This window comes from Megalobrama amblycephala, linkage group LG1 (genome assembly GCF_018812025.1).
Source record: "Megalobrama amblycephala isolate DHTTF-2021 linkage group LG1, ASM1881202v1, whole genome shotgun sequence".
NCBI classification, from domain to species: Eukaryota; Metazoa; Chordata; class Actinopteri; order Cypriniformes; family Xenocyprididae; genus Megalobrama; species Megalobrama amblycephala.
The window spans coordinates 44,809,773-44,830,675 of record NC_063044.1 but is presented as its reverse complement, the minus strand read 5'-3'; the positions used below and the strand labels follow the sequence as shown (position 1 = coordinate 44,830,675).

Genomic DNA, 20,903 nt, shown 5'->3' with positions numbered 1-20,903 from the left:
ATACTATAATATGAGAAAAAAAATCATTGGATATTTTATAACATTTGTGACCCAGGACCACAAAATAAGGGTCATAAGGGTCATAAGGGTCAATTTTTTTAAATTGAGAATTACACATTATCTGAAATCTGAATAAATAAGCTTTCCATTGATGTATGGTTTGTTAGGACAGGACAATATTTGGCCGAGATACAACTATTTGAAAATCTGGAATCTGAGGGTGCAAAAAAAAAAAAATCTAAATATTGAGAAAATCGCCTTTAAAGTTGTCCAAATGAAGTCCTTAGCAATGCATATCCACTCACAAATATAAAGTTTTGATATATTTACGGTAGGAAATTTACAAAATATCTTCATGGAGCATGATCTTTACTTAATATCCTAATGATTTTTGGCATAAAAAAAACAATAATTTTGACCCATATACAATGTATTGCTGGCTATTTCTACAAATATACCCGTGCGACTTATGACTTGTTTTGTGGTCCAGGGTCACATTTACTACTAAATATTAGGAAATGAACATCATTTTCAAATCCTTGTAGCCCATGGGGGTCCTCAGACCACAATTTGAAAGACTCTGTTCAAGTCAACACACATATACACACATATCTTCCACACAGAAACCAGACAAAAGCAGGTTTACACTGAATATCTGTATTATAAATAGAACATAATACATATTCTCTCATAAGTACATCAATAAGTTATAACTTTAATGGTTTACCTTGCATCTCATCCAGTATCTATGTGTTTGTGGCTTCCAAGACCTCGCATCATTTATCCCTTATCCCTGTAGCTGACCTCAGAGTCATAAACTGTTCGGCTGGCAATTAAGCAGACGCTCTGTGCCTTTAAGCCTGCAAAATTTTCCCTCTAAATCACCCCACGCTCCACGGTGTCAACTGATATATGACTTTTATTTCTCTTTTTGATAATTGTCCGATCGATACGCGGCGGCTTAACTTTCTACGGAGCGAACGGGTCTCAGACAGCATTATGAGACGGCCACACAGTGAGTATAAAATGAAGGCTAGTGACACTTAGCCCAATCAAAACACCGCAACTATTCACCTCACAGAGACAGCACCGCTACACACGAAGCACTAGAGAGGTTAGGATCTGTACAAGAGCGGGCAGAACAGATCAATCCAGCTCCGCTTATTCAGGAGTGAGAAGGCTATCGATTTATGTGTATCTAATCTCAAAGTCATTTTCATTAGAGGTTTCATCAGATACCTTTGAGACCAATGAATATGTTTACATACTAAAAAACTGAAAATGATGCAAGGGACAAATTACAAGCTAATAATGTGTAGTGATAAATCCAAACATGCAAAACCTTATAAACAGAATGCCTTTATCTTTTAAATGAATGAGAAGGAAGCTAAGAAATAGGCCTACTTGTAATTTCCGAAGGTGCTTAGTTACATTATATACACAAAGCCTATGAGTCATCAGTGCACATAGGTGGCGGACTCAAATCACATTGCTATATATACGACTGATCTAGACCAAGCGTTTGGAAATGCAAGTATGATTTTTCTGTGATTGAGTCTTTTAGTCTGATAGACATATCCAAAAGTATTATGCCTAGAGGATAAACAATCTATTGCAATCATGCAAATTAAGCATTTGAAATCACAAGGATGCTGAAGTCCCTTGGAAAATGGCACATTGTGTTTCCTACAAGGTGCATAGATACACAGTTATGTACTATTTGAATTCTGTATTGCAAGACGGCGTCGACTGCGTTTGATCTATCCGGCTGTTTCTAATCCTCGTCCTCAAGGATAGTGAAATATGAAGTAGTAGCTTTACTTTAGTATCTTCACTCTCCCCAAACCCAGTGATATGAATCCTTCCTGAAATAAAGTGTTATGAATGATAATGACATTTTCACTTAGCCACCATTTTTGTCTTTCTTTTTCCCTTTCTCCCTGAATGTCACAATAGTGAGGACACTTCTGCTAGGATTCAGCACTTCTGCACGGGATCGCCGGCTTAAGTCGTGTGTGGGAGGTAATAATATTTTGGCATAATGGGTTTAAGCCAGTGAATTAAACATTAGCTCAGCTCAAATAGAGACCAAACAGGGGGAAAAATAATGAACCGCAAATAAATAATTGAAGGCGGCATTGTTGTTTTTCAAATTGCTCACTCGGGGTTAGTCGTGTTTGTTCCTCGTTTGTTGCATAGGCCGCGTTTACCATTGTATAAACACCAACACAGGATGCAATCTCGCAACGCTGGGGGGCTACCGGCTCCCCTGAAAGTGTGAAAGGAAGAGGGAAACGTTTGACTCGTGGTGAGAAAGATTAGTTGAATTCTGGCTTCTCGGGAACGTGTCTGAATACCGCACTGCTATATACTGAGGTGGTCCACCTGAGCCCTTTGGTAAAATCCTGTTACAGTAATATGAGTGAGCTTTCACGACCCTGAGCATACATGTCACACACATACAGGCAGACAGAGAGATACACGGCCAGCAGTCTCTGGTGCGCTTGCTCGATTAACCCTGAGTGGGAATGACATACTCCGGGTTGGTGTAGGAGAACCCCAGGAACTCGTCCTGGTCCAGATTCATGATAAACAGCTTGTCAGTGGGCGTGAGCTCCACAGCCATTTTAGTGAACTCCCGGTCAAAGTTGCAGGTATCTCGGCTGTTTCGCTGGAAAAAAACAAAAAGGAAAGGGGTGTTAGCTGCATTCAGAAAATAATGTATACCTTCAAAATCCTCGGATCTTAAAAGGATAGTTCACCCAAAAATGTCAGTTCTGTCATTATTTACTCAACCTCATGTTGTTCCAAACCTGCATGCTGATATTTTTTTCCAGTGAATCCCAAAGGAAGAAAATTTGAGGAATCTTAACACAGACCAAAAAATGACAAAACACAATAAAAGCACTATAAAAGGAGTGTTTTCAAAGTCTAATAGGTTTTCCGATGGAAATTGAAGTTTTTTGCACTCTAATCAAATACCGTGCCTATGCTGCAGGTTGGATATCAATAACATCAACCGTCATTATTGTTATTGTGTTATGTCAGAATACGTGGAATATAAAGCACTTTTAAGCTTGACAGCACAAAGGCAAAGGAAATGTACTCAAAAGTATAGGGTCGGTAAGATTTTTTGTGTGAAAGAAGTCTCTTATGCTCAATAAGGTTGCATTTATTTAATAAAAACTACAGTAAAAAAAATAGTAATATTATGAAAGTGTTTTACAATTTAAAATGTTTTAAAGTCCCCCTGTGGTGAAAATCCAGTTTTTAATGTTGTTCATATGTGTATCTGGTGTTCTTAACATGCTTTAAGAGAAACCATGTGCATGTTCATCAAACCATGTGCATGTTCATGTGCTTTAGTATATCATTAACTTAGCGCACAAGGGAGCCTCAAAAGAAGGTTATTCCAGTATATTTTTCTGTTGACATGAAAAATCAGTTAGATTTAGCAATATGGCAGGTGTATGATGTAAATTACGATGTTATCATGAACTATATGCCTTTCTCCACTGACGTTCTGAGTTGTTCAAAGCGTTTCTACGGATACTGATTGTTAGAAGACAGCTGTCTGACTCGTGAATGTGAACATGGTTTGCGTAACATTAGCAACACATTATTAGCTATTTGATAATGTAGTCAAACAAAAGGCTAATCATATTAATTATGTGTTCGACGGATTACCACTGAGATAAAAGCGATACCATTGTGCATAGTTTACCTCAGTAAGTTGACCGAGTGGATCTCGTCTGAGCTTGTGCACGTGGGTGGAGGCGGAGCTAATTATCATATTCATGGTTCCGTGTATAATAAATGAGGCAAGGTATAGAGTTACATTCAAGCTATTTTAAAGCATTAAGATTTTTTTTCACAGGAAAAACATTTAAATATATCATTTTGGTGATCAAAGATGAGTTTTAAGGATACAATTATTGACTATGGGGGACTTTAAATGTAATTTATTCCTGTAATGTCAAAGCTGAATTTTCAGCATCATTACTCAGTAATCATCACTCTTCAGTGTCACATGATCCTTCAGAAATCATTCTGATATGATGATTTGATGCTCAAGAAACATTTATTATTATTATCAATGTTGAAAACAGTTGTGCTGCTTAATATTTTAGTGGAAACTTATACTTTTTTTTTTCAAGAATTCTTGATTCAAAGGTTCTTTAATGAGGAAAAGTTCAAAATAACAACATATTTGAAATAGGAATCAGTTTCATGTGTCCTTGCTGAATAAAAGTATTGATTTCTTTAAAAAAATAACTATTTTAAAAATTTATAAAAATATAAATTTAATATGAAAAAACAGCATATGGCTTTGGATCAAAATGAGGATGAGTAAATAATGACAGAATGTTATTTTTTTGAGTGAACTATCCCTAAAAAATCCACAATTATCCACATTAAATTAGAAGCTGATGGAAAACAGACTCTAGGCAGAAGCCTAGAAGAGGAATTGTGTGCCGAAGAAGAAGGGATTCCACTTCAGGAGAAGACACTATAACACACAGGCACTTAAAAAGACGCCCAGGCCACTGATGAGACTCATATCTCACTGACAGTCCCCATCCAGAGCTGCTGTGGCAGACGCTCGTTGCATTGACACACTGTGCGGTACTGTTTATTTTATGAGATGCTAAAGCGTAGGCACGGCTAGCCTTTCTCTTTTACTTTATATCCCTCTGTCTCTGTCTCTCTCTGCGAGAGGAGTCTAAATGAAAGGGGCAGACGGTTTGTTAGGCCCACAGGCCTGTTCTTACTGGGAGAATTCCTCTCTGCTGTGCTACTGCTGCTGTGGCCTTGTGTGCCAGCGTGCCCGAGGGAAGAGCCAGCCTGGCTCAGAGGACACACACACACACACACATCCAAACACACTGAGTGGGAGGACTGAGAAGGAAAGAAGATGGGGGGTGGGGGCTTAAGGTGGGTCAGAATAAGCTAGATAGAGAAAATGTGACAGAAGGTGTGAGAGAGTGGAAAAGATGGAGGGGATGGAGAGGAAAAAAAACAGAGGGAAGGAGAAAGGACTGGGCCTTCTCTGGGGCTAGACATTGTTAATGCACTGCTTGGCAATGTAAATCCATGAAGGCAAAGGAAACGCTGGTGTGGGGGGAGGGGCTGCGCTCAATATGCTGAGCATCAGTGGAGCAAGAAGCTTCAGCAACGCAAATACTGCAAACCGTTCCAACGCACAAATGTACACAAAGTGCTACGATATGTTGTCTTGTATCTGTTTGATAGAGGGTTGTGGGGATTTCATCTCAAATTAGAGAGAAGAAAAAAAAAGTATTTCTGAATGAACGCCATTACATTGCTGTGTTCAATAAGTCAATATGCAAGCTGGTTTCTGCCTCAGAGTGAAATAAATAAATACATAAAAATACTAATAAAGAAATAATACTTTATAACTTTATATCTCACAATTGGGATTTTGTTCTCATAATTGCACCTTAATGTTTCTCATATAATTGCATCTTTACATCTGACTATTGTGACTGTTTCTCATAATTGTGCCTTCACGTCTCACTATTGTGACTACTGTAATTTTGACTTCATATCTCATTTCATATCATTCATTCAGTTGTGAGTCATGAAGGCACGATTGCGAGAAATAGTCATATATATATATAACTGAATGAATTCAAAATGAATTAAAGGGATAGTTCACCCAAAAATGAAAATTTGATGTTTATCTGCTTACCCCCAGCGCATCCAAGATGTAGGTGATTTTGTTTCTTCAGTCGAACACAAATGATGATTTTTAACACATTGATGTCTTAAGACACGAAACGATCGGTTTGTGCGAGAAATCAAACAGTATTTGTATAATTTTTTACCTCTAATACACCACTATGTCCAACGGCATTCATCACTCGATTCGTGAGGTCTGATCGCGCTCTGACAACGGCAGTGATGTCTAGCACTCATTGAAGTATATGCGCGAGACATCACGGAGCGCGATCAGACCTCACGAATCGAGTGATGAATGCAGTTGGACATAGTGGTGTATTAGAGGTAAAAAATTATATAAATACTGTTCGGTTTCTCACACAAACCGATCGTTTCGTGTCTTAAGACATCAATGTGTCGTCACGAGCCGCAGAGTTTAATTTGGATTTGTCTGTCGTGTTTTATTTACTCTTATAGTCCCAAGTTCCCGCTGACTTGCATTATACCACTGACAGACGGCAGCGGTTTGAGTTAAAAATCATCATTTGTGTTCTACTGAAGAAACAAAGTCACCTACATCTTGGATGCTCTGGGGGTAAGCAGATAAACATCAAATTTTCATTTTTGGGTGAACTATCCCTTTAAGTTATTATTTTCTGTCACTATTTATCCATGGTATTCAACAAAAAATATTTAGTCTTCACAAAGCAAACCCTGAAATTTGAGTAATTAACTTTATTGTTGATCAGGTGTTCTGAACATCACACCTTTAAAGGGATAGTTCAGCCAAAACTGAGAATTATCCCATGATTTACTCAAACCATCCTAGGTGTATATGACTATCTTCTTTCAGATGAACGCAATCTGAGATAAATTTAAAACTATCCTTTTTCCTCCAAGCTTTATAATGGTTGTGAATGGGGGGTGGGGCTCTCTTGAAGCAAAAAAAAAAAAAAAAGCATCCATCCATAATAAAAGTAATCCATACAGCTCTAGGGGGTTAATAAAGTCCTTTTGAAGCAAAGCAATGCATTTTTGTAAGAAAAATATCCTTATTTAAAACTTTATAAATTCAAATAACTAGCTTCTGGTGGACGGCCCATACACAGAATGCACAAGTCGATTTGCACCAAATAATAAGTAATCCTCTGACGCGATGGATGACGCAGGATGTAGGAGTATCGTAAGTTTAGAAGCCTCTCTCAGAGGTTGCTCTTCTCAAAACAATGCGTACGGCCATCTGCCAAAATCTAGTTATTATAGTTAATAAAGTTTTAAATATGGATATTTTTCTTACAAAAATGCATTGCTTCACTTCAGAAGGCCTTTGCTTCAAAATGTGGCCCCATTCACAAGCATTGTAAAGCTTGGAGGACTAATGTTAAACATATTTTTAAATATATCTCTGATTGTGTTAATCTGAGAGAAGATAGTCATACACCTAGGATGGGATCATTTTCATTTTTGGGTGATCTATCCCATTAAAAACACACCATGTAAAATTAGAATAATGTGCAAAATCATGAGTTATTTTCAATATCATTCATTTACTACATACTTGCTTTCTGCTCACCGATCTCTATAAATATTTCAATCCTGAAAAAACTCTCTGGATAGTTTTAGCATGTTATTGAATATGGCAATGTTAATGTATTTGGTCTTGGACTTGCTACGGCTAACAGATACACAGACACGCTGCTGTGAGCATGTAAGATATGCTGCTGCTGCTGCTGCCTGAATAGACATAAATCCGCTAGCAGGAGCTGGGGGGTTTCAGAGGAAATTTGAACTACTCTACAGCAAACACTGAACCAGATTATTTAAATGTTGAGCAAGCAATCTCATTGGCTGCAGGATCAGCAGAGGCCAGTCAGCTTGTGTCATGCAGTAATGATGTGATTGCTTGCAGACTTCATGACTGAACTAGATATATTATGTCCATAGATAAATTATAGATATTATAGATCAGTGTTTCCGCCATGTATCACACTGACACACCCCTTACGACATCACAACTCTGGAACTTGTGTATCATCTACAATTTAAGTACAATTTCGCTTGGTCTTTCTGTTTTTTTACTCTGAATTACTTTTTTCATCTGAGGCAGAAACGTACTCGGTTACTAACGTAACCTCGGTTCCCTGAGATACGGAACAAGTACTGCGTATGGGGAAAAGTCTCCCTTTTTCCCCGTCACTGAAGCCTGAAGAGGCCGCTTGGTTACACCGAGAGGACCCGGGCTTGTAAGGCCGGAACGTCCAGATGATAAAATCTGACAAAAGTGGACGGCGAGGACCAGCCGGCCGCCTCACAGATGTCTTTAATGGAAACTCCATTAGACCAGGCCCAGGAGGAAGCCATTCCTCTAGTGGAATGGGCCCTAACTCCTAAGGGGCATTGAATGTCCAGGGAGGAGTAACAGAGATTAATCGCGTCGACTATCCAACGCGAGAGACGTTGCTTTGAGACCGAAGACCCTTTGGTGCGGCCACCAAAACAGACAAAGAGCTGATCTGATTGCCTGAAAGGCTGTGATCGCTCTACATAGGTCCTCAATGCCCTGACAGGGCAGAGTAACTTCAGCTCCTGTTCATCCGCGGAGGGAGGAAGAGCAGAGAGCGAAATGACCTGAGCTCTAAACGGAGTAGAGAGCACCTTGGGGACGTAGCCATGCCTAGGTTTCAGCACGACCTTAGAGTCATTAGGCCCAAATTCGAGGCACGCAGGGCTCACAGAGAGGGCCTGCAAATTGCCAACACGCTTGACCGATGCTAGTGCAAGTAGCAGAGCGGTTTTCAGGGTTAAAGGCCTGAGGTCAGCTGAACTCAGCGGCTCGAAGGGGTTTCCTTTGAGAGCCCTAAGGACCAAAGAAAGGTCCCAAGTGGGAACAGTAAGGGGACGAGGAGGATTTAATCGCCTCGAACCCCTTAAGAAACGAACCACAAGGTTGTTCCGACCCACTGACTGGCCAGCGATAGGAGCATGAAACGCTGAGATGGCTGCTATGTATACTTTGAGCGTTGAAGGGGCGCGCCCCAGATCCAAACGCTCTTGGAGGAAGGACAGTATCGGTGATACGTCACACTCCACGGGGTCTATGTTGCGTGTGGAACACCAATCAACAAAGACCGACCATTTCTGGGCGTAGAGGCGTCTCGTGGACGGGGCTCTCGCCTGAGATATGGTCTCTAGTACGTCCCTGGGAAGGTCAGTCGGCTCCCATCGAGGGACCAGAGGTGTAGAGCCCAGAGCTCTGGCTGGGGGTGCCAGATTGTTCTGTTCGCCTGAGAGAGGAGGTCCCGTCTCAGGGGAATGGGCCACGGGGCTTTCGTGGAGAGCCTGAACAGCTCTGAGGACCAAGTCTGGCTCCTCCAGAGCGGGGCCACTAGAATGACTCTGTGTCTGTCTTCCCTGACTCGCCTGATGACCTGCGGGATCAGTGCGATCGGGGAAATGCGTAAAGGAGTGTGCTGGGCCAGGTGTGGGCCAGCGCATCGACTTCCTTTGAGAAATATGTTGGGCAATGAGAGTTGTCTTCTGAGGCGAAGAGGTCTACCTCTGCTCTCCCGAAGAGCTCCCAAATCTTGAAAACCATCTGGGGATGGAGCATCCACTCGTCTGAAGGGACGTTGCTCTGTGATAGCATGTCTGCACCCAGGTTGGTTTTGCCAGGTATATGAGTCGCCCTGAGCGACCGAAGCCTTGGTATTGCCCACTCCAGAAGACGTTTCGCCAGAGCGCATAGACGGCTGGACGAAAGACCGCCCTGGTGATTTATGTATGACACCACGGTCATGCTGTCCGATTGGACTAAGACGTGGCGTCCCGTCAAGTGAACCTGAAACGCTTGCAGGGCTTTCATCACTGCCAACATTTCGAGGCAGTTGATATGGAGATGGCTCTCTTCGTGGGACCACGAACCGAAGGCCGGTCTGCCCTCGCACAGAGCCCCCCAACCTGAGTTGGATGCGTCCGTCGAGAGCACCGTCCTTCGTGACACCGCCTGTAGAGGTACCCCAAGACTGAACCAAGCAGGGTTCATCCAAGGTTTCAGGGCTAAAAGACAGGCCCGATTGACCTTGAGACATAAGCGGCCGTGCCGCCAGGCATGTGGGGGGACCCGGGATTTCAGCCAGAACTGTAGCGGCCGCATCCGAAGAAGGCCAAGCTGCAGAACTGGGGAGGCGGAAGCCATCAGCCCTAAGAGCCTCTGGAAGAGCTTCAGAGGAATATAGGCTTTGTTCCTGACGGAAGTCGCGAGCTGCTGAATCGCCAGGGCGCGCTCTGGCGAGACTACTGCCGTCATGCGGACTGAGTCGAAAACTGCCCCCAGAAACGAAATGTGCTGGCTGGGGAGCAGTGAGCTCTTGGCTAGATTGACCCTGAGACCCAGGCATTGGAGATGGCTGAGGAGCACGGATCTGTGGTGTTCCAGCTCGACTCGCGAATGGGCCAAAATGAGCCAATCGTCGTGGTAATTCAGAACCCGGATTCCCATCTGTCTCAGAGGGGAAAGCGCTGCGTTCATGCACTTGGTAAAAGTGCGAGGAGCCAGGGACAGCCCGAAGGGCAGGACTGTATATTGGTATGCCACCCCCTCGAACGCGAATCTCAAGAATCGTCTGTGAAGGGGGGCTATCTGGATGTGAAAATATGCATCTTTCAGATCCAGCGAGCAGAACCAGTCCTCGTGACAAATTTGTGCGAGGATCTGCTTCAGCGTCAGCATTTTGAATTTCCGTCTCATGAGGGAGCGATTCAAAAGTCTGAGATCTAGGATGGGCCTGAGGCCGCCATCCTTTTTGGGGACCAGAAAGTAACGGCTGTAAAAGCCTGACTCGCTCTCTGAAGGGGGAACTATTTCTATAGCCCCTTTCTTCAGTAAGGTCATGACCTCGGCCCGGAGGACGGGAGCGTCGTCCGGGTTCACCAAGGTTTGAAGCACCCCTCCGAAGCGAGGGGGCCGTCGTGCAAACTGGAGCGAGTAGCCCTGCTTTATGATCCCGAGGATCCAGCTTGACACGTCGGGGATGGCCTGCCAGGCCTCGGCCCGAGTGACAAGGGGTTGAATGATGTCGGATGACAGGCCGCCGGGTAGGGGGCCGTACACCGAAGGAGGTGGAAGAGGAAATTTGCTCTCTTTTAGAGGAAGTAAAATAGTGTTCGCCGTGAAAACGGCGTTTTGTTTGGGCGCAACATGTGTGGGCCCAGCTACAACACAGAGCATTTCTCCCACGCCCGGAATTAAACGAGGCGGAGGGGAGACTGCATGAGGGAGCTTTTGGGGTGGTCCGGTCGCAACGGGACATTCCCCAACCCTCTTCCTTCCTGCTGGATCAGGACGTCTTCGGAGTCACCGGGTCCAGCACAATCTTGGGCCGGGGTCCCTGGCGTCTCGGGAAGGAGGATTGGCGCTTAGCAGGGCGAGGGCGCTGACGATGCTCCTTAGGCGGCGCTGCTTGAGAGGTGGATGGGGCAGGTTTGGTCTGCTGAGCCGGCGCAGTCCTGGGGCGGCTAGGAGCAGACGCAGAGCTGGAGCGCTTGGGCAGAAAGTGTCTCATGGCCTGAGACGACTTCTGCGCCGCTGTGAAGCGCTCGGTGAAACCATCCACCGCTGGCCCAAAAAGACCGGAAGGGGAGACCGGGGCGTCCAGAAAGGCCGTCTTATCCAGGTCCTTGATTTCCGTGAGGTTGAGCCAAAGATGGCGCTCAAGCACAACCAGGCTGGCCATGGAACGACCGATGGCCTGGGCAGTGGCCTTCGTGGCCCGCAGGGCTAGATCGGTGGCGCTGCGGAGATCCTTGAAGGCAGGTGCATCAATGCCGGACTCGTCCAAAGAGCGGAGGAGTTTGACCTGGAACACCTGGAAGATCGCCATGGTGTGAAGCGCCGAAGCAGCTTGGCCCGCAGAGGTGTAGGCTCTTCCAGCCAGAGTAGAGGTGGTTCTGCAGGGCTTGGAAGGCAGGGCTCTTTTGGTCTTCCATCCCACAGCCGCGGGAGGACAGAGGTGAGCTGCCACCGCTTCATCCAGGGGCGGCAAATGCTCATAGCCCTTCTCTTCTGCGCCGTCGACAGCAGTGAGGGCAGAACGGTGTGTTGTGTGGAGGCGGGCGGAGTACGGAGCGCGCCACGACTTCGTAAGCTCCTCGTGCACCTCAGGAAAAAATGGAGCGGAACGCTGGCGAGGGGCTTGGCGGCGGCCTGGCAGGAACCACTCATCCAGGCGGCTACGCGATGGCTCCTCCGGAGGGGCCCAGTCGAGGTCTAGCTCTTCCACTGCTCTGGATAGGATGCGGAAGAGCTCGGCATCCATACCCTGGCCGTGATCAATGGGCTCCAGAGGAGGGGGGGGAGCAGGGTCGTCCGGCTCGCCAGCCCATCCTTCCGCTTCAGAAGCCGCAAGAGACATGGAGTCATCCGGCTCTTCGTCAGATCCTCCAAACGAGACGAGGTCGCTCGCATCTGCAGAGGGACGCTGCTCTGGTCGGGAGAACATGACGGGAGAATGTTCTCTCGGGGGAGAAGGCGAGGCACGCGGGGGCTGGGCCGACGTGAGCTCGCACAACTCCGGGCGCTGAGTCGCTCTATGAGGCTCCAGCGAGCGCGCCGTCGGCGTGGGACTTGCCCAGGCACGCGTCATCATCGTGCAGAGGGGCTCTGCACGTGCCACAAGAGTGGCGCGGCATTTGCAGCAACGCCGCCGCCGTTATAACGGCGATTGGGGGGCTCTTTTTAGAGCGGCGAGGGCCGCGGAAGCTCTTTTAGAGCGGTAGAACCGCTGAGGAAACGCTCTTTTAGAGCGGCAATAAGCCGCGGGAAGCTCTCAAGGGGCGCACCGGATGGCGGCAGGAGACACGCTGAGAAGGCGGCCGGAAGCGGGAGCGGGAGGCGGGCGTCTCGAGGACGGCGCTCGGGGCGGCAGTCAGCGAGGGCGCCGGCGCTGTCTCCGACCGGCGAGTTCAGCTGGGTCCGCTGCGGGGCCTCTTCAGACGGCGGCGGGAGCTTCTCGAAGGCGGCGAGCTTCCTCAGGCTTCAGGCGGAGATCAGCGAGGAGATGCGTTGTCGTCGCTGAAGGAGAAAGGACTGAAATCCTATGGCGAAACGCCTGCTTATATAGCCCTTTACCCCGCCCATTTCGGCGGGAAAGTTCGCGCGCTCTCTCGCCATAGGTCGCGCAGCTATGCCGCGCCGTCATTGGTTCAACAATTTGTCTATGAGTGAACCAATGACGATGCAGTTACACTGCGTTATTGAAAAAGGCTTCAGTGACGGGGAAAAAGGGAGACTTTTCCCCATACGCAGTACGAGTGAAGTATCGAAAGGGAACGTGGCTTCATGAAGTCAACATTAGTGTATAATCCTGGCTGTATTTTGAATGATGCATCAGTGCATACACGTTATTCTGAATATTTTTTTTTTGTTCTGAAATGACACTCCTTTTTTGACAATGCTGCTATTCCACCGTTTTTTTTTTCTTGTCGAATATCCTTTTATATGTAACACCCCCCCCCCCCAATTCTGGAAATAAAATTGCTTGCGAATGGCTGTTCACACTGACTTTTAGATATCAGCACAGAAAATGATCATAGTTGCCAATATACAAGAGTGCTAACCTTTCTCACAAATGAATTACAGTCTGCTTGGACAAAAAGGCCAAAAATAAAGCCTGTTTTGGAAAAACAATGCAATTCAGTTAAGTTATTAATTCCACCTAAATAATTCAGCATTCTGGTCAGTGGTGGGCCTGAGGGAATTGTGGGAAGGTATATTAGAATATAAGAAGAAAAATATTTTAAAGGCAGCATAGCGCACAGTATTAAAGCAAACATTCAGTACGTTTGAAGACAATAAACCAACAATGACAAAGCAGTGTGATCTCTTAGCACTTTAAAAAGACAAAGAACAGGGACAAGTCACTTTCAGGTGAAGAAGACAGAGAGAAGGATGAGAGTGCCTTCAAAGCACAGCGAAAAGGATTTACAAACAACCAGGATCACAGACGCAGAGAATACACATGACTCCAAATATCGGTATGCAGATCACATCAAACAAGAGAAAACTAGAAAAGAGACAGTCCAGAAGGGCGTTTGAGATCTCCTGGCACCTTACACATTTACACATGGATGAAAACAGCTCCAGACAAGAAGAATACAGTGGACAGGAAGAAGATATATTATACATCAACAGAAGCACATTTCCTACCTTATGTCCATTTGCTGGTTCAAGCACACCACAGCACAGCGAAGCACACAAGCCACAACTCCAGAGTGATGGCCACTAGATTACCTGGGCTCTCAAGAGCCAAACAGTTCAAAGGAAAATGGCACTGGGCATTTGCATGGAAACCTCAGGACTCTGGGGCAATGCAGGCTTGATTCTGAATGGCTAGTAACCATCCAACAAAACCTTGAGATTGAATTATTCGATAGATGATTAAAATGATAGATACAACCATAGTAGATAAACCAAAGTTTAATTATCTTATAAATTTGTCTGCTGTTGTATGGATCCATGTAAAAGTGTTATATACAGTGGGGTCCAAATGTCTAAGACCCCACAAGCCTGGGATTGAAAATTTAAATTAAATCTGGAAATAAAAAAATTCAACATTTTAAAGCTTAATAATATTAAATTAAATTATATATAAAATATAAGCAACACTTTAGTTTATGGTCCAATTCTCACTATTAACAATAGTTGATACTGGTTGTTTATTAGTACTTATAAAGCACATATTAATGACTTATTCTGCATGACCTTATCCTACATCACTTAATCCTACTCAGTTCCTACTCAATACCTAAACTACCTTACTAACTGTTAATAAGCAGTAATTAAGTGTTTATTGAGGCAAAGGTCATATATATATATATATATATATATATATATATATATATATTAGGGCTGTCAATCGATTAAAAATTTTAATCTAATTAATTACATACTCTGTGATTAATTAATCTAAATTAATCGCATACATAATTTTTGCTGTGAAAGTATTAAATATTTCAATTCAAATGAATCAATGCAGGGTTTTTCCTGGGTCAAAAATGGTCTTCGGTGGTGACAGACATGGTCATCCACACAAACAGTAAAAAGTGCCCTACCCACGTGATCTAAGAGCCCGATACTGACAATAAAGTACCCGTCACTCTCACTGTAATTCTTTCTTGCCCTCTTTGCAAAAAAAAAAAGAAAAAAGAAAGAAAGAAAAAAATGATTTTATATCTTTATAAGAGAAGATGCTTTTTTGCTAAACCTGAAAAGTATTAAGAAGTAGCATTTAGAAGTTATATTAACTAATAATATAATTTTCTACCATATACAATTGAATGCACCTAGCTAACAACAACTTGCTTTGTTCTGGTTTCACCTCACTCCAGTCTAAACTAACTGATTTTATAGGTAGGCCTAATTTACTACACGTTGTCATTTAAATAACCTGAAAATATTGTGGATTATTAAGGCTAATTTTACTAACCACTCTTGCTAAATGGGGTAAGCATGCTTATGTTCTCATTTCAGAGTTGTTCGAATAAATGATTCATTATAGACCGTGTGGACAGATCAGTTGTTGTCATGATTCATTAAATGAATCTGTTCAAATGAGTCGTTAGGTCGTGAATCGGACATTAGCGGATGTTGAAAAGAACTAGTGCTGTCATTTTACGCTGTCATTAGGACATCGCAAAAGATTTGTCAACACAGAAAACACTTCACCACTGGATAGGATTTTCTTTTTGTTTGCTGAAAGTGTGGTTTATGTCAGCTGCACGTGCAGGGCGCCTGTCAGAGAAGATGAGGTGACGTTCTTTTGAGCAGTATTCACACCCAACGGTTATTCAGGAAAAACATTCTCCGAATGCGCCTCGTGAAACATGGATTCGGTCTTACGAACTTTTAGCATTGTGTCAGTTGATTTAGATTATTATGTGTGAGGAAGAGAGAGTGCAAAGACGGTGCTTACTTTGAAAGAGCTTGCGCGCACGAGAACGGCTCCAGGTTCAAAGGTCAATACGGAATGGATTAATCTGCGTTATTTTTTTTAACGCGTTATTTTTTAAAAAATAAATTAATTGAAATTAACGCGTTATTTTGACAGCCCTAATATATATATATAATATATAATGATATAAGAAAAGATTTTGCACTAGGTCACTAATAAGCAAATTTTATGCTGATAATATGATTTTGTATTGATTTTTTTTTTCACTTATATAATAATCTACCATAATCTTAAAGGCATTATAAAAGATTACAATTAGCATAACTCATGCATCCACATTTAGATAACTAAATTGGCAATTGACCTTTGGAGTTATGTTGACATGGGTGTAGTGCTGGTGGGTACCAGGAACTGAAAAAACGGTGTAAATTGTTAACATCAGAATGGATCAAAGAGCATAAAAAGAACATCCAACAAAATATTTGTCATCCTGAACCGTCACTAAATGATAAATGACACTAATTAGAGATGAATGATGGTCCAAAATGGTCTCAGTTGACAGGAATATCCATGCTAGCTTGCCATGCTGATGCAGGCCAGTGCCATTCTGTGTCGATTAGATACAGGTCTGTTTGACAAGATGAGATTAGCACGGGCACACTGAGCAGTTCAGTTCCCATAAACAGCATATGATGCACGTGGACATATAAGATAGTGGTGGATGACAGCAGAACAAGGAACGTCGGCACATTGAGAATACCAGGATGAGACGTTTGTACCTCAGCAGATCTGAATTTATTGCCCGTGGTTTCATACAGATATATAGCAAAGACGGGGTTCGAAATGCATGCTGTACCAAAACCCCCGGAGGGAAAGATAATAAAAAAAGCTCTCGGGAAGGAGAGAAAAGACGAGAGACACCCCCCACCCCCCTCGCCAAATCCAAGGTGCTCATTTTGCCAGGCTTTAATTCCAATCGTGATTCTGTAATTTCGTGCGATACTAAAGCACAGAGCTTTCTATAAAGGAGCGGATTAGCGGCGAGCTGATGTCAGCGCAAGAAGAGAACAGCAGTATCAAACGCTGACCTGTTTTCAGCTGATAAGCCGCACACACTTCGTGCTAACCGACTCATTTAATTTGAGGCTGCGACATTCAGAATTAATTAACACTTTTGTGTGGAGCGCCAGACTCAACTGTGTACCGCATATATGTATAAACATCAAGTTTGAATGATCTCTAGGACCCCCATTCTGGTTTTTATGGTGGTACTTACATAAGCAGGCAGGCCACATTGTACTTTACGTTATTGGCAGCACCAACAACCCCACCAATATTCACAATAAACACTCACAGCATGTTTAATACGGCATATAAAGCGTCTCTCTAGTTTTCACCCACCCCTATGTATGTTCTTCCCATATGTCATTGGCTGAATGGTGGTGGAACAGGATGAAATGTTCTCATGTTAAGTGGCAGGCATGAAATATGCAGAGCTTAGCGTGGGCACGTGCTGCACACCGTCCAAGTTTGTTTTATACGGCGAGGCTCCGAGCAAACTGACAAGACTTTCTCTGCCAAGCAGTTCAGAAACACATACAAATAATGCTTTATGTGATAGATAGAATAAAATGTCACATCAGGGTCTTAGAATAGAAAACAGTCTTTTGTTTTTCCAGAGGTACAGGCACACTGTCATTTCAAGGTGATATACACTCAAAATTGCAATGAGGGAAACAACGCAAAACCAAACAATGGCTATTGATGTTTCAGTTTTATTTCAATGTATACTTGTGTTTTTTTTCTGTGGAAAATACTTTGGCACAAGAAAAGGATGTATGAAGCAAAGCACACAGAAAGGTCAAGAGCACTCGCTATAACACTCATCTAAAATGTCTATTACGCTGAATCAATTCTCAGTAATTCATGCACAAGGCTTCTTTAGTCTATGCACAATTTATGGTATAGAAAACACACAAAAAAAATCCCCCCTTTTTATTTGATTTTTATCTACAATACTGACCACATAGAATTCATAACATTCAATAACATTTGACACGTTTTATTTGCTTATTTTAAGACACTTAAAAAAATATCAAAGCCCTACGCTGCACTGCTCGCTGTATTTTTTGGCAGTAATGACAAATGCACGTTTGTTTTAACCAAAAAGTATCTTATCCCACAAAAGACCTTTTTCTACAACATATCTGGAAACCTTCTCATGTGAGAAACCATTTTAGAGAGATTATCCCTTCCCTGAAATCCTATGATGAAGATATGATATGAAGCCCCAGTGGTTTCCAATAAAAGCCACTGGCCGCTAGTCAGCACGGATAACCGCTCAGGGAACTCTGATGTCTGAGAGGATCTGACCCATTTCTGTGGATGTGTGGCTCTTGTGGCCTTTCCAGTTGCATTTAGTGATACGGTATCTGTTCCACACTGGGACTTCGCTGCTGTTACCGCTGACATGAACAGTGCTCGCGTTTCTAGACCAACTGTCGTATCAGAGCAGTCACCGTGCTAAATTAGGGCACCGTATTAAAACACTGACCAGCCCCTGTTGGACCCATTAACACAATGTCAGACAGCTTCATCCGACCCCTATTGCTTATGAGCAATGTTTACACACTCAAAATGGTTTATTTAAAGCTAAAGCTACTCTATTTAATGGTGCTGCAAATTATTCGCCGTCTTTATTTGTCTTTGACTTTGTTCCACACAAATGTCGTGGTATTCCTTCAGTGTTTTCACATACCAAGTTTCAGCATATTATCACGTGGCAGGTCTCTATTGACAAGCTTCAAGATGGAATCATTCAAGCTATATCAATGCATCCCAACTAGACTAATTTGCTCACATACAAGCTCTTCAATGAAATCTAGGGTATCATTTTAAAATATTACCCATGGCTGACTAAAAGTTTTTTGGAGATTCCATTAAAAACACTCATATCGAACATTGGGGTCAGTAATATACGGCCGATGGGTTAAAGGTTATTGGCTACAGCACTAGTTCTTTTCTGATATTAGCACTTGTTCTCACATCCTACCTCAATCTGTAATTGTCTTCTAGCAGGAGGTAGTTATTTAATATGCCTGTCAAATACCTCTCGATAAAATCCGGCTGACCTTTAAGCAGAAGTCAAGTGTTAAACAAGGAAGAGCCAACGGGAACCATTACAGGAGTCATGCTTCCTGTACAAGGGTGAGTGTTTGCTGATGGTGTGAGATGATCAGGCAAAAAAGCAGATCACTACCACAATCAGGCACATCCATTAAACTCTATTGGCCCGTACAGACACGCAAACAGGATACAGGCATCCTAAAAAAGTCAGATTTACTCATGCTTCGAGAAAAAAAAAAAAAAAAAAAATGGTAATTTTCTGTTATCTACTAGTCTGTACAATGCAAGTCAGAGATTAAAATAAGACTAGGGTGCACTATAGAGGAAACTAAAGTCATATGTATCATAAAAGTTCAGGCAAAACTATTTCATCATGCAAAAACCTTTTGAGTTTGCATTCTTTTTCAAACAAGCAAAGTATCACTGTCACAGGCTGGATAAGGAGAGCGAGGCTAGCCATTATGCATCTTGTATGCGATTCATGCACCTTTAGTGCATATGGCTGAATCTGAACACCTACGGTGCTGCAACAGACACATCTGAGGGTAGTTTAAAAGAGAGCTATGCAATACACACCGCATTCAAGAAAGCTGTAGAGTACAAATAGAATAAAGACAAAGGCCTTTAGATTCAAACGTTCTTCCAGCATGGATACATTCAATGGGATGTTGTGAAAGCCGCAGCGGAACTTTAGGCTAATCTACGAATATTGAAATTTTGCATGCATATGTTTGGTATATAGATGGTTTAGTTTCAGTGCATGGCTGTTTATATACATACACGTGGCCGTTTCACGGAGTGTATGGTACATAAACATAAGGAGGTTTGATGAAGAGGGGGTTTGATGGAGAGTTGGGTTAGTTTTAGGGGGTCGCCCTTAACTCTGGGCTTCCATGGCAAGGTATTCTGGGTTTATGAAGGAAAAGCCCTCAAACTCGTCTTGGTCAAGGTTCATGATGACCTCCTGGTCTGGAGGGGTGAGAACCGGTGGATGGCGGGTGAAAAAGCGGTCAAAGTTCTCTGCATCCCGGCCACACTGCAGGAGGGAGAGAAGAACAAGAGAGGCATGTAATGGATGGGGGATGATGAATATGGTCATAAAGACAGAAGCAGAAAGTAAAAGAGAGAACAAATAAAAGTATGGGAATGGATGTGAATGTGAGGACTGTGACAGGAACTGCAGGTTACTGAATAGCAATTCTGGATACATATCCTGTTAAACAGACCAGCATAATGTATGTCCCTACCAGGCTGCTCAAGTAGCTTTAAAGGGATAGTTCACACCAAAAAATGAAAATTATCCTGTGATTTACCCACCCTTAAGCCATCCTAGGTGTATATGACTATCTAATCGGAGATATATTTAAAAATATCCTGGCTCTTTCAAGCTTCATAATGGTACTGAATAGGGGGATGCAATTTTGAAGCCCATAAAATGCATCCATCCATCATAAAAATAATCCATATGGCTCCAGTGGCATGCATTGCGTCAGGGGTTATTTATTTGGCACAAGTTGACTTGCGCAGTATGCGTACGGTCGTCTGGCGGAAGCTAGTTATTTTAGTTATAAAGTTTTATATAAGGATATTTTTCTTACAAAAACCCATCGCTTTGCTTCAGAAGGCTTTTATTAACCCACAGGAGCCATATGGATTATTTTTATGATAGATGAGTAAATTTTTTTGGGTTTCAAAATCTGGCCCAAATCATGGAATAATTTTTATTTTTGTGTGAACTAACTCTTTAAGTGATTGTTTACCCTCAAAAATGATTTACCATTCATGTCATTCCAAAGCTGTATTTTTAAAGAATATCTTGATTAAAAAAATTACGAAAAAAAAAAAAGAGTCTTACAAGTTGTTAATACCTCTATATTCCAATTATTTGAAGCCATACGATCATACGATAACAACAGAAAAAGTCCAAAATTTTAATTGACAATTTCACTGAAAATCTTAACAACGGCCCTACTTGAGAAGCAATGATGTCTGATTCACACATGCATTATAATTTAGGTCAGATCTTGTATTTATTTGTTTGCAGTGGTTAACAGCTCAATGGAAGAGAAGATTATCAGTGAATAATGACTTCAGTCTGTTCATCAAGCCATCATAAAGCATCAGAAGCCATATGAAATATAGTGCATT

At 42.9% G+C, this 20,903-nt stretch overlaps 1 protein-coding gene across 2 annotated transcripts in view; it reads right to left on the bottom strand.

Moving 5' to 3' along the window:
- Nucleotides 1–641: 641 nt before the first annotated feature.
- prkcbb (protein kinase C, beta b) overlaps nt 642–20,903 on the bottom strand; it is a 160,229-nt gene continuing 139,967 nt past the window's right edge. The window contains exon 17 of one of the 2 annotated variants that reach the window (XM_048195275.1): nt 642–2,671. In XM_048195275.1, the coding sequence (XP_048051232.1) occupies nt 2,513–2,671 (159 nt within the window). In that variant the 3' untranslated portion in view covers nt 642–2,512. Of the gene's footprint in view, nt 2,672–17,214; nt 19,792–20,903 lie in introns of those variants that run through there. The other variant, XM_048195266.1, reaches the window with a different exon arrangement.